The sequence below is a fragment of the Malania oleifera genome, chromosome 2 (assembly GCF_029873635.1).
Source record: "Malania oleifera isolate guangnan ecotype guangnan chromosome 2, ASM2987363v1, whole genome shotgun sequence".
Lineage (NCBI taxonomy): Eukaryota > Viridiplantae > Streptophyta > Magnoliopsida > Santalales > Ximeniaceae > Malania > Malania oleifera.
Genome location: NC_080418.1, coordinates 95,774,127 through 95,794,602, shown reverse-complemented (window position 1 = coordinate 95,794,602; position 20,476 = coordinate 95,774,127). Strand labels below are relative to the sequence as shown.

Below are 20,476 nucleotides of genomic sequence, written 5' to 3'. Positions count from 1 at the left end.
TTGCAAGTTCATCTTTGAGCCTTCAAACCAGCAGGAGCCCTACGTGAGCTCATCTTCCAGCCTTCGAACCAGCTAGAGCCCTTTGTGAGTTCGTCTTTGAGCCTTCAAACCAGCTGGAGCCCTTTGCTAGTTTGTCCTTGAGCCTTTGAACCAGCAGGAGCCCTATGCGAGCTTGTCTTCGAGCCTTTGAACCAGCTGGAGGCCTTCATCTTCGAGGTTCGAGCCTTCGTGAGCCATCAGGCTGCTTTGATTTTCAAACTAGTAAGTCGTCGTCATTGTCTTCTTCTTCTTCTTTTCTTCTTCAGTTCTTCTTCTTTTTCAGTTCTTCAGTTCTTCTGCTTCTTTTTCTTCTTCTTCTTCAGTTCTTCTTTTTCAGTTCTTCTTCTTCTTCTTCTTCAGTTCTGCTGCCTCTTGCTGGCTGCTTCTTCTTATAACATTAAGTTGCAATAAGTCTCTAAGTAATATTATATAATGTGTAATTAATTATGTAGTTTAATGCAAGTTTATACTTTATAATTAATATATATCATTTTTTTTACTGAATTTTGCTGCTCTTTTGTAATTTGTTTGAAAATACAAACTATACATTTTTTTTGAAATATATTAATATATAACATTTTTTTACTGAATTTAGCTGCTGTTTTATTGTACTCTTTTCTTTTGATATTGAAGATGCTTTTGGGCCTTCAGCCTGGAAATTTTATTTCATTTCAAATTTGAAACTTGAAATCTTGCATGCCTAATTACTTATGTTGAACTATGTTTGTTTCACCTGGAACTTGGTACTTGGTTGTCATAATTACTATTGAATATTTTGGCATTTTAAATTCTAATATTACTATTGATGTGTTTTTATATCAATTACCCACCAAATAGGCATTGTGCACAATTTTAATAATTGTGCACATCACCTTCGTGAGGCGTGTGCCTTCGCCTCGTGCCTCAGCTCCAAGTACCCTCTGTGCCTCGGTGCGCCTTTGATTATTATGATTTCAGTGATGTAAGGAGTGGTGGAGAGAAGATTAAACTTAATAATCAAGAAATTAATAACAATTGGAAATTTTGATATCTTGGATCTATTATGTAAGTGGTAGGGGAAATTGAAGAGGATGTAATACATAGAATTAAAGCAAGTTGGGTAAAATGGAGGAGTGTGTTAGGCATGTTGGGTGATCGAGTACCCTTAAAATTAAAAGGAAAAATTCTATAAAATGGCTATAAAGCCAGCTATGCTTTATGGTTTAGAATGTTGGGCAACTAAGAAACAACATGCACAAAAGGTAAAAGTTGCTGAAATGCAAATGTTAAGGTAGATGAGTGATATAATATTAAAAGATAAATTAAGAAACGAGCATATACACAATAGTCTAGGCATAGCACCGGTTGAAGACAAAGATATGGGAGGGGCGATTAGATGGTTTGGGCATTTGAAATGCAGACCTAATAGCGCACCTGTGGGGAGGGAGTTATTGTTTCTAGGATGAAAAGGGGTAGGGGTTGGGGTAGGTCTAAAATAACTTGGAATGAAGCAGTTAGGAAAGTTTTAATAGCTCTTAATCTAGTAGAGGAAAATTCTATGTTCGGGTGAATTGGCAGAAAGGATTCCTATAGCTGACCCCACCTAGCGGGGCCTAAGGCTGCTTCTTGTTGTTATTGTCTCTGAGAGCTCTATAGAAAGAGACGCATAAAAAAAACTATAATGCTCGGCATTCATTCCTTAATAAACCAAAATAGCCATAATTTCATTAAGCCAGCCAACTAAATAGGAAGATTATAAAGGTATTTATAGATTTGTAGATCTTTATTTTGTGATCAAGAATTGTTGGAGGCCAATCTATGACTTGAGATTGTGGTTCATAAATATTACTCTTCACTGTATTTGACGTCATTGGGGCCACTCAATACCATATCATTGATTATCTGGTGCTCTCCAATACCTTAATGGATGATAGAACTTCACAAGCCGTTAGACACCTAAATTGGATCTGTATTGCTTGCAAGAGCTTTTTAACCCTATTTGTATTTTAAAGATAAATTCCTAAGCAGAACTATCACATTGTCTCTCAAAAAACATCAAATTTGAAACTCAAAATTGATAGTAATGCGATTGAATGTAAAAAATTTTGCTGCTTGGAAGAAGTATAAATCCTATTTTCAAAACCGTTTCTTCAATTTTCTGTTATGTGAGGAAGGAATTATATTTCTCAGATAAATGTAGACATTCTCAATGCCAACAAAAAATAAATACTTAAACTTGAGGTTGGATAATCTCTAGTTTTAACTACTTGTCCTGTAGCTGAATTTTTATTGTTTATGTTACTGTAGCATTATAATGAACGGTGAACATTTTGTAGAGTTTATATTTCGTTGTATTTATGCTATTGACTAGGAAAACATTCTGCACTTGTAGTGGTTGTGAATAAGCTGTTGTGCATGTGTGCGCGTCTGAAACGTAAGAGTTGATATTTGTTTTTCAGTTCGCAAAATCAGATCTTATGAGAAATAATATATCTTCATATATCCAATGTCTTTCTAGCTGAACTGCAGTCACCAATTATGATCATTATTGATCCTATGGTTAATGTTATTGCCAGCATATATAATTTGCCTGCCTATTCAAGCAATTATGGAAGTGTCTACTGTGAAGCTTCTGTCATGCCTTTGTTGCCATGTTTTATATTGAGACTTGGTTGACATTTCTCTTTGTCAGATGTTTAATGTGCATGAGCCATGCCTGACAAAGAATATAAGACTACTGGGCACACCTCTGAATGCACAGACAGTGACAGTTAATAATATAGAAGGACCAACAGAGCACATATACTGATGAACATGAAATCAATGTGAACTGAAAAATTAAAACACAATCAAGTAACAGAATACTTCCATTACCACATCAAAACTGGATTTGATGTTTACTGTTGTCATTACTGTCAGCAACTTTTGCCACATTGCCATTTGATAATTTTTATGTATTTGAACTGCATAAGATGACAAGCTTTTCCCTATGACTTTATTTTTTGGCAACTCTTTTTGAAAGCTCATGCGCATGTGACTTTTGTTGTTATTTTTGGTTGCAAAATGATGCAATAGCTTGGATCTATTATGAACTGTTAAACTAATGTCTTATAATAATTATCTGCAGATGCTCCAGGAGCACCTAGACAGTGGTGGTTTGGTGGTGGCACCGATTTGACTCCTGCATACATCTTTGAGGAAGATGTCAAGCACTTCCATTTGGTTCGTGAAAAAATCAAAATACTTTCCTTTTACTTTTTCAATTCCTGTGGTTAACTCGTATGGTCTTTCATTAATTCCTTTGAAAATTTATGCTGCTTCTTGTTCATATGTGCAAAGCATAGCTTTACCTATGATATGTATTGAAAGTTAAAGGAACTTAACTGAATGTTGTTGCTCTATGCAAGTTCAAATGGGTAGCTGGGGGAAAGAAAAGTGAAAATAAGATGCTTTCCTAAAATCAATGGGTAGTCAAGTTGGGAAAAGAAAAATGATTTTTTCACTCAGTTTCATTTTATCGAGTTGGGAAAAGTGAGGAGATTTGTAATCCCTGCAAGTAGAATATTGCAACTAGCGCTGTATTATACATTCATATCACTGTAGTAGCGATTAGAACTAATGCAACATATATTGAAATAAAGCACAACACATAAGATACTACCTCAGGAATTGCATTCTGTGTTTATGAAAAACTGTTTAAGTAGGGCAAAAAAGATTTGTGGTATCAGTTTTATTTGCTGTATTTATAGAGTATATTAAAAAAAAAAAATCTTAGTTCTATGATTATTTATAGAGCTTTTGGCTGAGAGAAATATCATCTTTTATAGGTTCAAAAAGGTACTTGTGACAAATTCGATCCTAGCTTTTATCCACGGTTCAAGAAATGGTGTGATGATTATTTCTATATTAAGGTATCACTTCGTTTACATTTTGATTTTATTATGTTTACCATTTCCTTATCATCGGTTTTTGTTTCACTTGTTTTTAGCTTTTTTATTGCTTTACTTATTGGAATGTTGGTGAAGAGCATCCCATAATAGATTCTTATGATTGTTTCTTTTTGTTTATATTTTTTCCCCTTTTTAAGTACACTAGGAAATAAGATAGTCCAAAGGAGATTTGCTACACTTCATGTTTATATGTTTAAGCATATATATATATACACACACACACAAAAGAAAATTTATTACGGTAACCTACTGTTCCTAAAGGAATTAGGAAGAAAAAAGAAAAAAAGTGAGGGGAAAAAATGTCATCAACCAATAAAAATGTGAGCATTTCCTTCCAGTCAAACATCCCAAAACATTGGCAAAACAGAACAATGCCTCAACTATCTAGCTTCCTTGCCCCTCCTAAAACCTCTAATGAGAAACAAGTAGGAAAGTGTCTGACAAATTTACACAAGCTCAATTTTTACCACTGATTCCATGAACTCTGTGCTGCGCCAGCAATGTAACAATGGATGAGAACATGTTTCATCTCTAGTAAAACATAAATACATATGTTTGCGGGTAAAGCCTCATGGGCCTTCCTATTCTGCAAAACATTTTTTGGACTATATCAAGGAATACCATCCTACTAAACTGCTTGAGCTTGGAAGGAACCTTGGCTCTCCAAATAGGATTAGCAAGAGGAAAGGAAGGAAAAATATTGAAGATCAATACCAATGAGAGGAAGAATTTACAATAGAGAATATACCTGAACTATCCAAAGTCCAGACTCCAGACCCTAGAATCCCTCCTAGAAGAGTTGAAAAGCATCCAACAAGTTGTTCTACAATAGAAAGCTTAACAGCCTATGATCATTAAGATTCCTGCAGAAATAGAAATTCCAAGAAATGGAATCCCCTTCAACCACCACTCAAGAAAAAATGGCTGATTATATAATAAAAAGAGATAATGATGATGGGGGAAGATGAAAAATGAGGCATCCCCCACCTAAACATTCTCCCAAAACTAAATACGAGATGTTAAGATCCATCACCCTCTTGATACTTGATAGGGGGAATAATGAGGAAGAAATTTGCAAAATGAATTTCCAAGGACTCCCATGAGTGGCTCTAGGGCCAATATTAGAGTCTCAACTCTTCTCTTGCTAATCACTATCGCTTTTAATCAACTTAAGCCAAATGGAATTAATTTCCAAGGAAAACTTCCATTACTACTTCCCCACTAGAGCAATGTTGTTAAGACACTGAGTACCAAGGCCTGGACCCACCCAACCCTGCAAACAATATCCAAAATGACTAAATTACTAAATGATCCCTCCTCTCACCCACTCCTGACTAAACATTGTCTCTTGTGACCCTTTTGATCTTATCTGTGCTTCCTAACTGGAATTTGAAGCAGGGAAAAGAACTAAAGGGTAATGGGAGAATTTTTTATCAAAGATAGCACCTTTGATCAAAAGAGACATGCCCACCTAAACAAAAGATAGCACCTTTTCAACCATCAAGATTTTTACTTCCTTAGCAATGAGCCAACGTTAATGTCCAAAGAGGCTAAAGAACGAGGATTACCACCAGAGGAACCCCTAAATAAGTCATGGGCAATGGTAGTATGACACAGTCCACTAACACAGCCAACTCTGAAATCCTATTTGAAGATATATTAGTAGCACCAATCTCACTCTTATGGTCTTACCTGTATTAATCCTCAAGACCAAAAACTCTTTCAAAAGTCGAGAGGGTAAGGATATAGCAGAAGGACTCTTTAGCATCAGCCAGGAAGAAATCAGCAAACTTGTGATGAGATGCAGTAACACCTTCACTACCCACAACAAGATCTTGTATAAAACCTCTTATCAGCTGTCCAATCTATCAACCCTCTCAGAACATACACAAAGCATAGCTACAATAATAAATAAAAGAAAAGGAGACTATGGGTCACCTTCACTCCTTCCTTTTGAGGTTAAAAACTAAATTTTAGGGTTCTCAATTGATAAAAACAACCCAAGCAGCACTAGACAACAGCCCCTAATGCAACTCATCCATCTAGATCTTTAGCCATTTGGCCCATTTCTTGCCAAAATTTTCTCTAAACAACTCCAGCTGACTCTATTATGTATGTATTAGCTCTTTTGCCTTCTTACATCCTCAACCACCTCATTTGTCATCCACACAACATCCAAAGTTTACTTATCCATCAACTGAAGCACTTTGAGAATAGGATATAGTATCACACTATCATCACTTAAAGACACATTCAACCTATTAGGAAATGAGTTAAGGACCTTTACAATAATCTTAAGCACAGTAGTCAACAAGCTAATAGGCCTGGAATCCTTCACCTTAGGCACCTAGGTGATAAAAGTCATTGATATTCTTACCAAAAAATCCATTACCACAAAGCTCTTGGAAACCTTCATTTACTCGACCTTCACTGCATTCCAATAGTCCTGGAAAAAAAAGCCATGTTAAAGCCATCCAGTTTAGGATCCTTTTTTCTATCCATCCCATACATTGCGCTTTGGACCTCCTAAAAAATGTCTCTCCAACCATGCCACCTAATAATAATAAAAAATAGAATGCAATCCAATCCCTCAAAGTTGGTTCTGCAGGTGGGATGGGAAAGTTTTGAGTTTTGAGGTGCTTTTGTAAACTCAAAATTTTCCCATCCACCACATAACAATCTCTCCTCCCCTTGGCTAAAGAGTGAAATGAGTGATTAGTCAACCATAAGTTCTGAAGAAGAAGATTATGACCTATTTTAACCTTTATAGACTCTAAAATATTAGGAAAATGATCCCCTCAGATCTAGAAAGTGCCTCTAGAGAATGATCAGGAAATTCTCTCTCATTCCCACTGAAAAAAAAAAAAACAGGAAACCTATCCAGAGAGAGGTTGATAAAGTACTAACAACTTGAACAAGAAAAAAAAAACTAGAAAAGAAAAGAAGGTTGAAGTTGAAAAATTTATAAAAGAAAAATTCAAACAAAAAATGTTGATATGAAATTGTTAATTCATGCATCTCTACTCTATACTCTCTTGTGAACATTATTATTTTTGGTTATTAATTCATTATCAGTTATCACCTTCATTATAACCCCCTCTCTCTTCACAGCTTTTTAAGAATTATGTATGAAGGGTAAAAAAGAAAAATGAGAATAAAAATTTGAAAAAAAAAATGTTTTTTTTGCCATAACAGTCTTGTAGTGGTCTGCAATGGCCACTGCAGCTGTGATTTTTCTTCCCACTGATTTAGCAGTGTATAATGGTGTCAGACCCAGAAAACCATTACATAACGGCATTGCATCTGCTATTTAAAACCATGCAGAAGCATACCCAGCAGAAGATATTTAGTGAATTTATTGCGCAGAAAATGTCTCCAGAATTTACTGCACCAAGAGTGTAACCAAGAAAAGGAACAGTTGCTAAGTCCCTTTCTTAGCCAATTCAATACTTGGATATTTGGATGCCCTTCAAATGGCAAACATCAATCTGAGCAGACCTGAATGAATCTGCAGGCTCTCTGTCACCCTCTTCCACCTCAACCTTCAGAATTTGAACTGAGTTGCCCTCCCCCCCCCCCCCTCTTTTTTTCTTGTTTCTTTCTTCTTCTTTTTTTGATAAGAGAAGAAGATATATTAAAGGAGAAAGAGAGAAAATATACAGTCTAGGGAAGGATACGAAATCCTAAAAAATAAAAATAAATTTAAAAATAAAAATAAAGATAAGAAACTAAAATTAGCCAAGAAAATACCTTTTCAAGCCCTTCCCATCATAATTCACGAGGCACTTCAAATTTTCTAATTCCCTCCACCCATCTTTACCTTAGGATCTTAAAATCAAATCTCTCACTACGGATGCATTGTGCTTGGAATTATATTCAGAAAGAATTTGTTTCAATTCAGTGCAATTTTTTTTAGAAATCCAATGGTACTACCAGGAATGAATGGATTTATAAGCTAATTCTATTTAATTTGCTTGCTTTGTATTGCAAATGGAAAAAAAATTTGTTGAATTGTTTTTCCTATTTGATCCCAAAAAGAACATTCAAAGAATGACTTATAAATTCGGCGCGATGGTGATATATTTGTATCTCATTCCCAATTTATGAATTTTCACCAAACCCAGCCATTTTTTGTCTGATTCATGACTCTCACATAATGTACCTTTTTTAGAATTTTGATTCCAACTGACTTTATTTCTTTGCATTCCACACACTAAATACCACAAAATGAGAATTATGGATGATGCGATTAGCCGATTAGCAAATCCTTGCAATGCCTAAATCTAATTGAATATCCTTGTTCTCCTCATTAGGCTACCAATAATCCTCCTCCATGAACTGCTTGATGAGAAAACCTTCCTCAAACCTCAAATAAACTATCCCTGTTATTGCTATTTATTCAATCTGTTCATTGAGAAATCTACTCTTGCAAGTCAGAATTATTCAATCTGTTTATCTTCAGGAATCAACTATTTTCAAGTCAGAATAAGCAATTTTGGAGTCAGAAATGTTTCTATTAATTTCAGGACCAGCCAAGGCATTGCAAATACTGTAGAACATCCATTTAACAGGAATTAAATGCCACGCTTTTTTCACTCTGTTTGCAATACCTGATTTGTCATCTTTAGAGGAATTCCCACAGCATTGTTCACAATTTCCTATCTGAATTTCAGTTCTCAATGAGCTCAATGATTTTTCTGTTCTCTTTGTTAAATTGCCAACTGGTTGGCCTTTTATTGTTACAGAGGCCTTGCCCTTTTTGGACCCATTTCAATTTAGTAAGCAGTCTTCTATTAAAAACTGACTTACTAGCAATGGGCCTATTGATATTTCACTGGGCCCAACATGAGTAGTGACCTTCTGCGATCCATTCTTCTGAAGCCCACGAGACTTTAATTTTGAATTCTGATTGAAATATCTTTACAGCAACATTCCTTCCTCACATTCTCAGAACCAACCAAATTTATTATTGCTCGAGTCAGGGCGATTGGACAACTAGAAATTCTCCATTGCTTCTCTGGTGCAGTACCATTCCTGAAGAGATCTACAACTTGGCTAATTTGCATTTTAAGCAATCTCCTCCATCCCACTGCACTTTTATGTTTTTACCATCAGGACTGATTGATTTCTCTTGAAATCATTGCAGTGGAAATTTTCAAGGGCCAAGAAATGCCCCTTGTTGTTGGTTATGCGATATCATTGTATGAAGCTGTTAAAGTATTGCAAAATCTTAACCTATATACTTGTTTTTCGAACCAGATTCTCAATCCATGAGGCCAGCCATCTTGATTTTCTCTTGTCCTCTGTTAAACATAAGAATGATCATCTCTACTTTCAGCAGTGCAAAGCAAAAGATGGCTATTGCCAACAAAAGAAAATTCAAAACCTTCCTGTCAAGTGTTAATAACCTTTACTCGGCAATCATTATCCATTTGCAATTACTGTGAATAAATTATTATTGTTTCTTTGGAATCAGAAGTAGAGTGCAGGAAATCTCTACTCTTGCCCACTACAAACTTGTTGAACTTTTGTACCTCTTCTGATTAAGTAATGACTTATCATGACTCCTCAAGTTGCTGGCAGAACGTTAACACCTTCTGTACTACGCTTTATACTAGGTTGGGGTAACAGGATTACCTGGTTCTGAGTCTATTTTTGTTCTTCAGGGTGCACTTTTACATATGATTTTTGTAGCTTGAGATTTCTGGTTAATACTGCACTTAGTCAGCAATATATTGATTGAGTACAGCAAGGCAATTAATTTTATTTTAATATTTTATTTTATAATATTTTTAAATTTTATTGGGTAATATCTATCTGGGGTATTAGTTTTTAGGAAAGCGGTATCATGGTTTATTTTCGTTTCTAAAATTTATTTTTTGGATATTGATGGTGTAGAAAATCTCTATTTTTGCCCATTACATACCTTGTTAACTTTTTGCACATGTTCTCGATTTTAAGTAATGACATTTCATGACTTAAGTTGCCATCAGATCATTAACTCCTCCCTCTCGAGGAAAAAACAAAAAAGACAGTTCTGAATATATTTATCTTGTAAATTTGTTCTTCATGGTGCACTTTACATAAGATTTTTAATAGTTGAGTTTTTATTGACTATGAGACAAGTAATGCTGAATTTAATCTGCAGTAGATCGACTCAGTAGGATACAGAGTTAATTTTTTATTTTAGGATATTTTTCATTTGGTAATATCTTTATGATTCTAGGTATTGGTCTATTTAGGAACGTAGTATTTTGATTTATTTCAGTTTCTATAATCAGGTTTTGGTATATAGTGTAGGGCTGGAAATCTCCATTCTCGCGATTATAGTTGCTTTTGTGCACCTCTTCTTGGTTTTAAGTAATGACACTTCATGACTCAAGTTGCTGAGAGAAAATTTACACCTTCTGTAAGGTTAGAATTAGATTGACAGTTCCAAAGGACCTGGTTTTGAATTTGTTTTAAGTTGTAGCTTTGTTTGGGGTGCACTTTTACATGATTTTTGTAAGTTGAGATTTTATGTACTAAGAGATGACTAATACTAAATTTATTCTGCAATTGAATGATGCAATTTGGCATGAAAATTAATATTATTTTTTTTATTTTATAAAATTTTGTAGTAATATCTTTTTGATTCTAGGTATTAGACTTTAGGATAGCATGGTTTATTTCAGTTTCTAAAATTAGTTTTCTTATTCCCCAAGCAATGGAACCCTATAAAAGGATATGCTAGCCAAATACTATATGGTGAATTCTAGCGAATGCCTCACCAAGCCTTCTTTAGATAATTTACACATTCTCTCCTGCCTATAGGCCGAGTCTAGCATGTTTACATTAATATTCACATTGCTAGACGATGTAAGCAAAGAAAAACAAATTATCGATCTAAATCATCACAACATGAGACCAACTACTGGCCTGTTTTTGAGCCTTTTTCTGTCAAGGGCGCTGGAGCTACAGAAGACTCCCTATCGCTTGTGCTTCTGGCTACTCTATTGGCTATGCTTATTTCGATACCCTCACCACCTTTGCCCCTGCAGCAAGCCTGCTTCCTTCAAAGCAAAGATTGGATTCGTTCACTGCTAACTAAACAAGAAGAGTTCCAAGTCAATTTGGTCTCAATCCTTTCTTTGCTAGTTTTATGCGTAGTTGACTTTATATTAAGTTGCATTGGACATTGATCATACATTATAGATTGACCTAAAAGTGGTAAAGGAAAATAAAAGAATTTAGCAATGACATAAATGTGATGTACATCATTGTGAATCAAATTTTAGACAAGGCTAACCCATCCTTCACCCTACCCCACCTTGTATAAATGATAGAAATATAGGTAAAATGGGTTTCCTTGCTTGCTGGAAGCTAAGGAGAATATACATGATGCCAAATAGCTCTCAAGTGAGCAAAGCTTGTCCCAACCAAAATGAGTTGTTCTGAAGTTAAATTATCAAGAGGCAAGACCACAAGAAGGAAAATTTGCATGTATGTAAAAAATAATTAAATTGAAATTGGATTTTCCATATATTTTTGGTATACAAAAGCTAAGAAAGATGAAATTGATGTAAATGTGTTTGCTTTTGCATGTTCTTTCATCAAAATAAATTTGGGTGGGTAAGCCACAAATCACAGATTCACACCAGGGCATTATTGCGGTTGCTTTTTGAGTATTTACATCTACAGGGTTGCTGGAAATTGGGATGACTTGTCAAAGAAAAATAATGTGACTTAATGGCTCATAAAAGTTACTTTCTTCAGTAACTGGTGTTTTTTTAATTTAAGAAAATAATTTAATCAATTATAGACCTAAAAATTCCAACTTCTGGAAGCCAAAAGTAGATTTTTTTCCTCTTTAAAGCTAACTTCTACTATGACTAGAAGTCATGAGTGGAACTGGGTCATGCCAAAAACCCCCTAAATAACTAATCTTGAAATATTCTAATTGCACTTAAGGATAATGTTGAAAGTGTGCTCTGTTAAAACTAAAATTATTTCTGAAATTTCACAAAATTTTACTTTGTTTATTCAATTATTTGTAAAAATATTCTGTGATTGCATTGCAGGATTACTTGGGCATTTTTAAGCAAGACAATTTTATCTGAGCTGAGCTGATTCAAATATTGATGGCTTCATTTGAATTGCCATTTCATTCCCTGTTAAAGTAGTAGTGAGGGTTATCTGGTATGGCATTGTTAGAATAATCTTTGAGAAATTTAGCTTGATGAATCTAGTGAAATTGATAAATTTTATTTTTGTAAGGATTTATACTATGGTTGCCCAATGGAATCAACCCAAGAACAGAATCAAGGTGGGAGTGGAACCAATGTTTGAATGGGATTACAGTTTTTGTCTATGCGTCCTGAATGACTTTCAGAATGGAATGAAAAGCAAGTCCCATTCTGAAATTTCCTTGAACCTGGAACTTCAACTCAATCCCATAATGATTCCCATTTTTTCCATGTCAAAACATTTTAAGTAAATGAAAAATTTACATGACCCCCTACCATTTTCGGGGGTAAAATTTAGAAATTGCATGGCCCATTTACAGATTTTTTCTCTTAAATGTCATCGCTATGGATTTCATTTACCTCGGTTGGGGCCAATTTCTCCTAGCACGGAAAGAAAGGCCTCAGTTACAGATCTTAAGAAAAACTATTCTGATAATACAAACTGAAGATGTTAGGGACTCCATGGTTAAATGCTTAGGTTGGCCTGCCAGTGACTTTGATGTTAGTGATTCCATGGTTGAAATAGTCACTTTCAACATCAGTAATAAAATCACAAGAATCTGCAAAATTATGATGAACATGGCATCCTTGTAATTTCGTCAGACATTCCAGCAGAGGGATTAATCTGGTCAAGTATATGTTGCATTATTCTCAAGGTTAAGAAGACAAAAAAAGGAACACAAATGCTCTTTGTTTCCTAGATTTTGAAGGGTCCAAGGTTTGTGTTCTCCGTGTGGGCTTGGCCCTTACTTGTCAACCTGTCAAAGAATTCTTAAATGTCTTCTCTTCCAGCTTCAAACCATCACCACAAATCTGAGCTTGCTGATGATTCCATCAGTCCATGGTTTCTGGGTTAAGTTACCATAACACCAGCGATTAAGCATTATAAATCATTGATGTCTCCTGGGCATTGAGAAGAGTGGGGTGGGAGAAGTAGGGATGACAGTATATTTAGAATAAATGAGATACATGCGGTTATTTTTGTCTTTATAAACAGTAAGCAGGAAAGGAATGGTGATAAGTTTGGATCTAAGGCAAAATTCATCAGCTTGTTCGGAATGTGATTGCACACTTATTCATGTAAACTGAACAATAGAATGGTAACTGGACATGAATTCTGACTGTATTCTGGCCATAATGCTACAAAACAAATGCAATTTTAATCCTTATGTGGTGCGAGTCAGAAAGAAAGCCTTGCGATTCTTACTGTCTCCATATTAAATGTCTCATCAACCTGTCAAACCATCACCACAAATCTGAGCTTGCTGATGACTCCATCAGTCCATGGTTTCTGGGTTAAGTTACCATGACACCAGCGATTAAGCATTATAAATTGTTGATGTCTCCTGGGCATTGAGAAGAGTGTGGTGGGAGAAGTAGGGATGACAGTATATTTAGAGTAAATAAGATACATGCGGTTATTTTTGTCTTTATAAACAGGAAGCAGGAAAGGAATGGTGATAACTTTGGATCTAAGGCAAAATTCATTAGCTTGTTCGAAATGTGATTGCACCCTTATTCATGTAAACTGAGCAATAGAATGGTAACTGGACATGAATTCTGACTGTATTCTGACCATAATTCTGCAAAACAAATGCAATGTTAATTCTTATGTGGTGCGAGTCAAAGAAAGCCTTGTGATTCTTACTGACTCCATATTATCGGAGGGTTTGTTTCAAATTTTGCATCTGGTAGACTGACTTGGTATTACTACTGGCTCAATTAGATTGTATCTTAAAACCATGGGACTATTTATGCAGTTTTCATATGTAATGACTGTTAAGCTGTCCGCAGCATCGTGGTGAACGGCGAGGGCTTGGAGGTATATTTTTTGATGATCTCAATGACTATGACCAGGAGATGCTTCTCTCTTTTGCCACAGGTTATTGCTTGAAAATATGACGACCAATATTTTTATATTTGTTTTTCTAGCAATAGTTTTCAGTGTCAGCGGTCAATAGATCCTATTGTATGTTTATTGTTGTCTTGCAGAATGTTCAAACTCCGTGATTCCTGCATACATTCCCATTATAGAGAGAAGGAAGGACACACCGTTTACCGATCAGCACAAGGCATGGCAGCAGTTGCGAAGAGGGCGCTATGTAGAATTCAACTTGGTAACGGAAATAGTTACAAAGACCCAGACATTGCTGTTCATTCTAAATTGGGTAACATTGCTTTTCTTCCCCTTTCCTTGGCAGGTATATGATCGAGGCACTACATTTGGACTGAAGACAGGTGGTAGGATCGAGAGCATTCTTGTTTCTCTGCCACTTACGGCACGGTGGGAATATGACCATGTAAGCCTTCATTTGAGTTCAGGGATCTTTCTGCAGGAATAATGACTAGGTTAGAAGTTAACTGATGATATTGTAATTTTCTTGGGCCTGCAGCAACCAAAAGAGGGTAGTGAAGAATGGAAACTGCTAGATGCTTGTATCAACCCGAAGGAGTGGATCTAATATTCTTCAAAAATAATATCCTTTGTACTATTATTTTGTGTTTTGTGTACTATTGTGTCATTTTCCTTTTTCTCTTTTGTTGTTCTGGTTCCCAACTCAGGTGTAATTCGGAAGTTACCTGTAGGCGATAAGAGGAAGGTTGTATTTGTAATGGAAATGAACTTAAAGCCAAGGGGAACACAAAACTGCAAATTTTTGTACATTTTTTTGTCGTCTAGCTGCATTCGGATACATTATTTTCTCTCTCTCTCTCTCTCTCTCTCTCTCTCTCTCTCTCTCTCTCTCTCTCTCTCTCTCTCTCTCTCTCTCTTTAATATATTTTCAATAGTAGGTCAATCTTGTTTGTTCTTTCAGAAATTTGGCTGTTTCCAGCTGCAATACATCTGTGAGGGCTGATGATGTAATTGCCGGAGGTAGATGATGAGCAGTGAGGGGATTCCGAGAAGAATGCCCCGTGCAAATAAATCATAAATGGAAATTGTTAAATGGACCCAGAGAAGGTGTTTAAATTGGCTGAAAAAATAAAAATTATATAGTTGGTTTCACTTGGTGGGATTTCACACTTAATTTGTTATTATGAAAGATATTTGGATCTAATGATTTCCCAGCCGCTTTCTGTTTGTGGGATTTGGTTTTCAATAATAAAAAATACTCGTGGGCCAAAAGTATTATTGTGGGGTGGTACATATTTATTGAAAATTTCATTCTTGAAAAATAAGATTCTTATTTCTTAAATTTTTTGTTTGATCTATAAATTCGTTTTATGATGTTTATGTTGGTGTTTGGCTAAATGTAGGAATCTTGATAGATATTTTATCATGATTTTATTACAGCCAAAACTTTTATATAAATAATATATGAAGAATAAGCACAAATACCTTTTGATGTACTAAATTAAATCTATATTCTTAAATTTTCAATTATCACGAATAAAAATTAACACAATAATGTGATTAAACAAAATAATGCACAATAGCACAATATTGAAATTTCAATAATAATAATAATAATAATAATAATGTTAACTAAAGTAGTAGGGACAATTTAGTCTAAAAATTAGAAATCCTGTAGAAATGTGGTTTCATAAAATTAACCTTGGGAGTAGCATGCGTCTGGTACAATGATATGAGAAGGGGGATATATATATTTGTACACAAATATATAGTTATATACATATAATTTTCTTGACAAGAAATGATTTTACATGTTATATATTTTGTTTTATGCTTGTGTGTTAAATTGTCATGTCCAAATTTTTAACTCAAAAGGGGAGTTATATTTTCAAAATCTTATATCAAAAAGGGGGAATGTCATTTTAAGCTAAGATTTTTTTAATGATCCACTATTTTTTCTTAACTTAACCCTTTTGTTGAAGCCAAAAGGGGGAGAGGGAGAGCAAAATGATAAAATTTATGAGTTATATATTGCATGCCATATGTACATGCTTTATTGTTAAACTAAATGCATATTATTTGAGATGTCTTTTTTTGTGAATATACTTGGTCTATTTTCAAGTTATGCATATTCTTAGGGGGAGCATTTTTCAGGCATAACCCATTTTGTTTCTTGGTGTTTGTCATAAAAAAAAAAGGAGAAATTGCTGACTTTTTGAGTTCGATCTTTGTTTTGATGCCGATAAAATACCAGTATCTTATATGTATTTAAGTATGTGAACATATCTAAATTTCAGCACACATAAGATTAAGAGATTTGGAAGCAGAAGAAAAACCAAGATCATATGTATCTGACGCATTCCATGAACGAGCAAAGAAGAAGAAGAAGACTATTTAAATTGTAAATACATTTTTATTTTGATTTGGTATGTAATATAATGCATGACATGCATGATGGGGATAATAAGCTCAGACAACTATAGACTGACCTTAGGGATCAACACTTTTCATAAAAATTCTTTTCTCAAATTAACTAATTGGTTAGGGTCAAAGATTAGGGCTAAAACGAAGTTTACAAAAACTTGGTTGATTGACGCCAGATTTTTTGGCTTAATTCAAAAGCTTCGATCATAGGGGACTAGACAAGGATCATCGCTGATCTCGGGGGCAAAATAGGAATTTCACTTGCCTTGGTCGACTGACCATCGCAAGGTCATTTGACCTCAGTCGACTGAACTAAGAAGTTGACCGAAGTCAAAGTTTTGGTAGACCGAACTCACATGTGTCTAACTCCCAACAACTTAGTTGACCGAACCATTAGTTCAAAATTTTGGTCGACCGAACGTCGAAAGGTTCGTAATCGCCTTGATACGGTCAACCATATCTCTAGTTCAAAATGGTCACGGTCGACCAAACTTAGTAATATGGTCGACCGAATCTTGAATATGGTCGACTGAACCTCTCGGGTTGGTGAAATTTTTACTGCAGTAAATTAGGGTTAATTTGCATTAAACATCATTAAATATTTTCAAAAATACCCAATATATCCCTAACGTTCAAAGTTTTTCCCAACTTTATATATACCACCTCATTTGTCATAATTAAAGAGGGATTAGCATATAAATTAGTAAATTTTATCTGAAAATTTTATTGAGCTAATTCTTTCATACTCTTATCCTTTTTACAAGTATATTGCCAAAAACTCTTTCTTATACTCATTTGATCATATATCTTTAGAAAGAACATATTTTCCCCACCTTCTTCATTTGCATATTGATTGCATTTCGAAACTAGGTTGAGTGTTATTCTTTTGTGAGAATATTTCATATACTCAAAAGCTTTTCTCTCTCTCATACTTGCATTTGTTGTGTATTGATTTTTGGAGAGTAGTTTAAAGTTTTTCCCATTATATTTTATTTATAAAAATTAGATTAGGAAAAACTCTTCATTGGCTTAAGAACTTGCATCCTTATTGCAAGTTTCATAAGTTTGCTTTGAGTTTTGATAAAATCATTTTTAGCAAGTTTAAACCCTAATATCAATTGTGCTTGATACTTGAAAAATATTTTTGAGATATTTGTTTAGGGTTCTAGAGATGCTTTGAACACTCATATTGCAAATACATTATCTTGAAATCAAAGGTCTCAATCTCACATATACATATTGACACACATATTGTTGAGAGTTAACACATTGGTAAACAAAATATCACTTGAACTTAATATCTTATCATTTGTGAGTGCATTAATTACATTGTGTGTATAGTGGTACATATTTGTTTAATGTAAGAAGCATACTTGTTTGTACAAAAAATTAAATATCTGTTGTATTCCTGACGTGTGGTCGGAAGAGGGAGACTTGCCCTGTGAAAAGTCCTGGGCTGGTTCAGACCCGGTTAGGAGAACTAGGTGCACTATCCTGTTAAGGTGTTGTATTAGGTGTTACTCCACCCGTTAAGCAAGTCATAGTGGAATCCTCTTGCTTGTGAGCTTGAGGCGGAGACATAGGCAGTATTGGTCAAACCCCGGTAACATATCTGGTGCAACTTTTATTTTTCCGCACTTTCAATTTCAGCACATATATATTTTATGTTTGATTTATTATATGAGTACATGTGTTTGATTGTTTGAATGTTTGATTGAGTTTACGATTATATAGAAAGACCTTAGGCTTGTGTAATATTATTTGTGGAATTTGAATTGACCTAGGGGAAAAGTTTTAAGTACCCAATTCACCCCTCTCTAAGGAATACACCAATTCCAACAAGAGAAATTGTAGAATTTATAATGATGGTCTTAAGCTTTTAGTGACGGAATAAAACCATCACTAATACTCAATTATTAGTGATGATTTTAATTATTAGTGACGGTTTTAAAATTCGTCACTAATAAGTAGTTGTCATAGCCGTTTTAGTAACTAATTTTAAATCGTCACTAATGATGATTAAACCGTCACTAATAAGTATTAGTGACGGTTTGAAACTGTCACTAATAACCTTATTTTTTGTAGTGAAAGAAATTCTTTGTGACAAAATCAAAACATTTATAACTCACAGATTATGCATATGTCACATCCTCTAATGGATATCCTGCCATTCCTTTAAGCAAGGCCTATGAATTTCACACTTGCTAATGTACATCTAAGCTCTAAATAAATGGATGAATGTCAAGCCAATGAATGGAGTACATGAATGTATGAGTGAATGGATCGAAGCCCTAAGGAATAAACACATGCAAATATAAATGCATACAACCATGGATGGGTGGATGTTACCACATGAATTAGCTTCCAAAATGGGAAGAATGACTATAGGAGTCAACATATAGGATAGATGATCATATTGATTGATGAACCCTAGCATCTTGCATGGAGATGGATAAAACTATCGAGTCTTAGGGTAGTTGACTAAGGAGTTGGGTTAAGTCAACTGGGTTTAGGTCAGGTTGACTCGAGTCAGGTCTATTGAATTGGGGTTGAGTTTGGATCTTTTGATTTGGTTCAATTTTAGTTGACTTATGTTTAGGTTGAATTTGTTGACTTGGGTTCAAGTTTGTTTGACTACGTCAATGGGTTGTTTAACAGGTTGGTTTGACTAGGGTTGATGGGTTTGTTTGACTGGGTTAATTGATTGGTTTAACGAGGTTGACGAATTGATTTGACCAGGTTGATGGGTTGGTTTGGCCTGATTAACGAGTTGTATAGACTCAAGTTAATTGATCACTCAGCATGCACCCAAATTGTACTCACAAGGTCTCACAAATTTGCATACACAAGCATCAAACCATCCATATAAAAATCATAGCATGTAAATAAAGCAACTACTAACACTTTTGTGATCACCATAAAATCCTCTTGCCATTATTTGCATTCCTTTTAAGACAAATTAGGGTGTTAGGATCTTAGTCATAGCTTCAGCCTACTGCATAAAGAGCCCCTTTTCTATATAATTTGCCCTATTGTATCTTCCTTCAATTTTTTGACGCTCTCTCTTCCCAGCACTCTCAGTTTGCTTGAGCTCTTGATCAGCTCTTTGTCTGGCCCTATAGCCCCTTTGCTCTACCCCCTGAATGTGGTGCTCCTTCTCTCTCTCTCTCTTTCTTTCTTTCTTTCTCTGCTCTTTCCTATTCTCTCACTCTCTGATCTTTATATCCTCTATTTTACTGTAAAAAAATGCCTTTTCTTTCTGTCTCCAACATCCAATGTAGCACCAACCCTCCATTAGCTTAATGTAATTATGTATTGTTGGGTTTACTATTTTTAAATTAATTAATATTTCATACATGTTCATAATTGCAAAATTGATTCGACTTATACATGTCCGTAATTTTATCGATATGTGATTATAGTGTTGTATATACTCATTATTTGCAATTAAATTATACAATTATGTAATTAAAATTATAGTTAAGAAATCTAAGTGCATAATTTTATAATTATGGACAACTCAATTATAATATGTACGTAATTATACAATTATGTATATGTGATATGTTTTGATTTTTCAAATCAAGTAATATGTAGAGATGTACGTAGTTTACAAAATTGGTTCAATTTAAGTATATTTGTAATTATGAGCAATTTATAAATGTATACAATTGATTTGACTCATATGCATACGTATTTAGTTTGATTTAAATATGTTTGCAATTATATAGTTATGTAATTAAACAAGACAATTACATTTGTCAATACTATAATTGATCATGTTCAACATTGCATTGAAAGAATGATGAGAGCCTGCAGCACTTGTTTGACTGTCTTTATTGTAGGGCAATTACTATGGAGATGTATAAGAATGATTGCTGTAAAGGGAGCAGTAACTGAACTGGGTTTCAAGAGAGTAAAGAGGGATGGGGTGGGGTGCGTGGGTGTGGTATACCCATCCTCACCGATTTTCTGGTGTCCAAGGGGACAACAGTGTAAATAAT

General features: G+C 34.7%; 1 protein-coding gene across 1 annotated transcript in view; it reads left to right on the top strand.

The window, feature by feature from the left end:
- Positions 1-14,893, top strand: part of LOC131148509 (oxygen-dependent coproporphyrinogen-III oxidase, chloroplastic) — a 31,618-nt gene extending 16,725 nt beyond the window's left edge. Inside the window, exons 3-8 of the mRNA XM_058098228.1 lie at positions 3,146-3,240; positions 3,846-3,929; positions 13,988-14,075; positions 14,186-14,310; positions 14,395-14,493; positions 14,587-14,893. Of these exons, the coding sequence (XP_057954211.1) occupies positions 3,146-3,240; positions 3,846-3,929; positions 13,988-14,075; positions 14,186-14,310; positions 14,395-14,493; positions 14,587-14,655 (560 nt within the window). The 3' untranslated portion in view covers positions 14,656-14,893. The remainder of the gene's footprint in view (positions 1-3,145; positions 3,241-3,845; positions 3,930-13,987; positions 14,076-14,185; positions 14,311-14,394; positions 14,494-14,586) is intronic.
- Positions 14,894-20,476: the final 5,583 nt, after the last annotated feature.